Here is a 3,108-nt window from a genome sequence, read left to right as displayed (position 1 = left end):
ACTTTTCCTGCTAAGAAGCTATCACCCAGGTTCTGGTTACTAAATTTTTTTTCCAAGTTTTTGGGAAGTCATTTTTACAGAACTAAACCCTCCAAGCTGATTCACTGAGCATCTTTTGTTACTTATTCTATACTTATAAGTTGACATAAGAAAGCCTTTCGATTCAGACTTTTTAACTCATTAAACATTTACAGAATTTTAGTAAGACCACACGTTGAGGTCTCCCAGTAAAGATTTTATGAACTGAGATGAAGTCTTTTCCGGGGCGGTGCTCCAATTTCTCCATCTTCATCTTCTGGATATTTCACTAAACCAACCACACTGCTATCATCTGGACTACTTGTTCCATTAGCAACACCGGCAGAAAGCGATGGAGTAAATTTGAAGTCACCAGATGCTTTTTCCTGAAGGTTGGTCTTGTCTGCATTGACTTTTCTTTTTTCAATCTCCATCATGTTACCACAATGATTTGGAAAGTGGTCTTTTGGCGCAGGAGTTTCCAATGGCGGCATAATTGCTCCTCCTTCCTCTTTATCTTCCTTAAAACTCACTTCTTCTATCTCCTCAAAGACATTGGCACCTTCATAAAGTATTTTGCTAGGCAGTATAGGATGCAAATTCTTCTGTACTTGACTTTGTCTCTCTTTCTCTTGTTCATATTTAATCTTCAGTCCTTTGAATGTCTGAACATATTCAATCGATTCAACTGCCTTATAAAACTTCTCAACTATATGTGCAACAAGAGACTTAATATTTTCCACTCTTATGTATTCAAACAGCTCAATTACAGCTGAATTCAACATATTGTACCGAGTCCCGTTATTCAGAAGAGCATTTATGACTGGCTCAAAAAGATTTCCCTTGATGATGTAACAATTATAAAGTTCATCTTTACGGCCAATCATCCTTCTCATAAAGCGAACAGCACACAAGATCAGGAAAGTGTGCTTTGAGTTCATCAGGATCAAGATTCTTCTTAGCAAGTCTTTGTTCAAAATATAATTTTTTATGTAATATGCGTGATGTTGTACACAAAACGTGAGCAGCTCTAAAATTATGGCAAGCAGTTGTGCTGTCTGATAATTATCGGGGCAATTTTTGCTAGCTCCACCTGTATTATCCTTTTCACATTTGTCTTCTGAAGTGCTGGCCAAAAGTGGCCCTATCAAGACATGCATGCAACGTTTGTAGAAGAAATTTAGAAATTCACTTCTTTGTCTTTCACTAGGTACAGCCAGCATGTTGTCTGGATCAAGTAAAGAACGAAGAAGCCCCATTAATTGAACAGCACCTCCTAGCTCAGGGTCAGTATCACCGATCATTTGTTCAATTATTATAGTAATTAAAAGGTTACCATCTTTGCAGAGCAGGGCTTCGTCCATTATAAATCGTCGGATCATGGATGGACTACGCTCCACTAGATAGACAAATATATCTGTAGCAGCTGACCTTATCTGCAGATTGTCCATGCCTATGACACTTTTAAGAGCAGGAAGAATTCCCAATCTTGTGAACTTTTGGAATAATGCATCCTTGCTTTGTGGTTGTAAGGTCTGAGAAAATGCACAGAATTCCTTTAAAAAAAACACCAATTCACGCAGTTGATCATCAGCTGTGGTCTTAGCTGTTAACTGTGCAAAAACCTCAGACAAAAACTTGTCATTGTTCTGCAGTAAGTTGACTATCTCAACTTTGTTGAAGAAAATACAAGTAGTAAGAGCAGAAAGCATATTCTCTTCAAACATGGATGGTATAGGCAATAAGATATCGTGAATGTACTGTAGCCTGTGGGTCTGACGTATTTTTTGCTTAAGTTCACAGTCTGTTATTGGTATAACTTCCTTGAACTTTGCAACTTGGGTCAAGAATTCCCTATGCCTTTTAGGCTGAGCCAAAGCAGGGTCGTATTCAAGGCATCCCACCACATCCATGATGCATTCATCAGAAAACATGATCTCAAACAGAGATGTCTTGTTGAGGAATAAGATTCCTTTAATAATGGCATGCAAATGGTGCAAGCCTTCGGTGTTCTCTAGCGTCTCACAAGTGTGGAACAACTGCAGTAGTTTTTTAATATAGTTCTCATTTTCCAAGATCAGAGCCAGCCTTTCCCTACGGATAGGCGAGGCAAGAACTGTGTTAACTAAGCCAGCAATCTGTTCAAGATTGTTGAGTTCACAATTAGGCAGGACAACCAGATTACTGGTGTCTGGTATTTCATCAAATTGTTCCTCTTCTGATTCATCCAAAAGGTCTTGTGTGATTTCGGCGGAGGGGTCTTTACCTTGAACGCGGCAAATGTCCTTCCAGATTGCCTGACAGCCGGCTCGTTCCTGGAAACTTAGTGCCAGACCGTGGTTCTCGGCTTCCGACCAAACAATCAATGACTCCTGTTGTTTCTGATACCGTGTGTGTGTATTTATCTTCGACTCCCAGATTAGGGAGCCGTTGCACTCGGAACGAACTAGCAGGGACACTCCCTGCAGCCGCCCCACGTAAGTAGATGAGATCAACCCGGTGCCTAGGTCGTCCCATTCCCGGTGATCGTTCAGGATATAGACTTTGACACGGCGCCGCCTGAGCGCCATGACTGCCTGTGGCCTCGTCCCTATGGCCCTGGCCACATCTCGTGCCCCAAACAACGGTGGTAGTCATAGCTACGCGACGGTAGCCGAAGTGGCAAGACCGGAAAATCGAATCAGAAGATGGCGAATCAATACCGGTCATGCCCGGGGTGGACGTGGCGGGGGCACAGGAGTCCCACTATCTCTCAGGTCCCCCACCTTGTGCACCGCATCCTCCTCCCCTTCCAGCTGCTCCTCCCATCTCCATTCTCTCTGAACATGCTCTCGACTGTCTAGGAGAGCTTCATCCTGGCAGGATTTCGATTTTCCCAGGATTCTACCCAAAAGCAGTGTAGCTGCATTACCTGCTTAAAGTTACAGAAAGACTTTCCTGAGCCCATGAATAAATCCCCATGTTTGGCAATACCAGTTGCCGCCAAGTTTAGAATTGCGGCTTTCAAGTTGGAACAAAGAGCATTGTTCGTTCCAAAAGCGCTTTTGTCCCCCAGAAACATTTTCATCCATCAGGTGTTTGTGGGTAGAG

General features: G+C 42.6%; 1 protein-coding gene across 1 annotated transcript; it reads right to left on the bottom strand.

Moving 5' to 3' along the window:
* Nucleotides 1-236: 236 nt before the first annotated feature.
* On the bottom strand, nucleotides 237-2,588 carry PPP4R3C (protein phosphatase 4 regulatory subunit 3C). Its single transcript, XM_049872447.1, has 2 exons — nucleotides 1,088-2,588; nucleotides 237-928 (listed from the first exon to the last, which is right to left on the bottom strand). The coding sequence occupies exons 1-2, from the start codon at nucleotides 2,586-2,588 to the stop codon at nucleotides 237-239; spliced, it is 2,193 nt and encodes a 730-aa protein (XP_049728404.1).
* Between the last annotated feature and the right edge of the window lie 520 nt (nucleotides 2,589-3,108).

Source organism: Elephas maximus, chromosome X (genome assembly GCF_024166365.1).
Source record: "Elephas maximus indicus isolate mEleMax1 chromosome X, mEleMax1 primary haplotype, whole genome shotgun sequence".
Lineage (NCBI taxonomy): Eukaryota > Metazoa > Chordata > Mammalia > Proboscidea > Elephantidae > Elephas > Elephas maximus.
The sequence above is the reverse complement of the archived record's forward strand: the minus strand, read 5'-3'. Positions and strand labels throughout refer to the sequence as shown.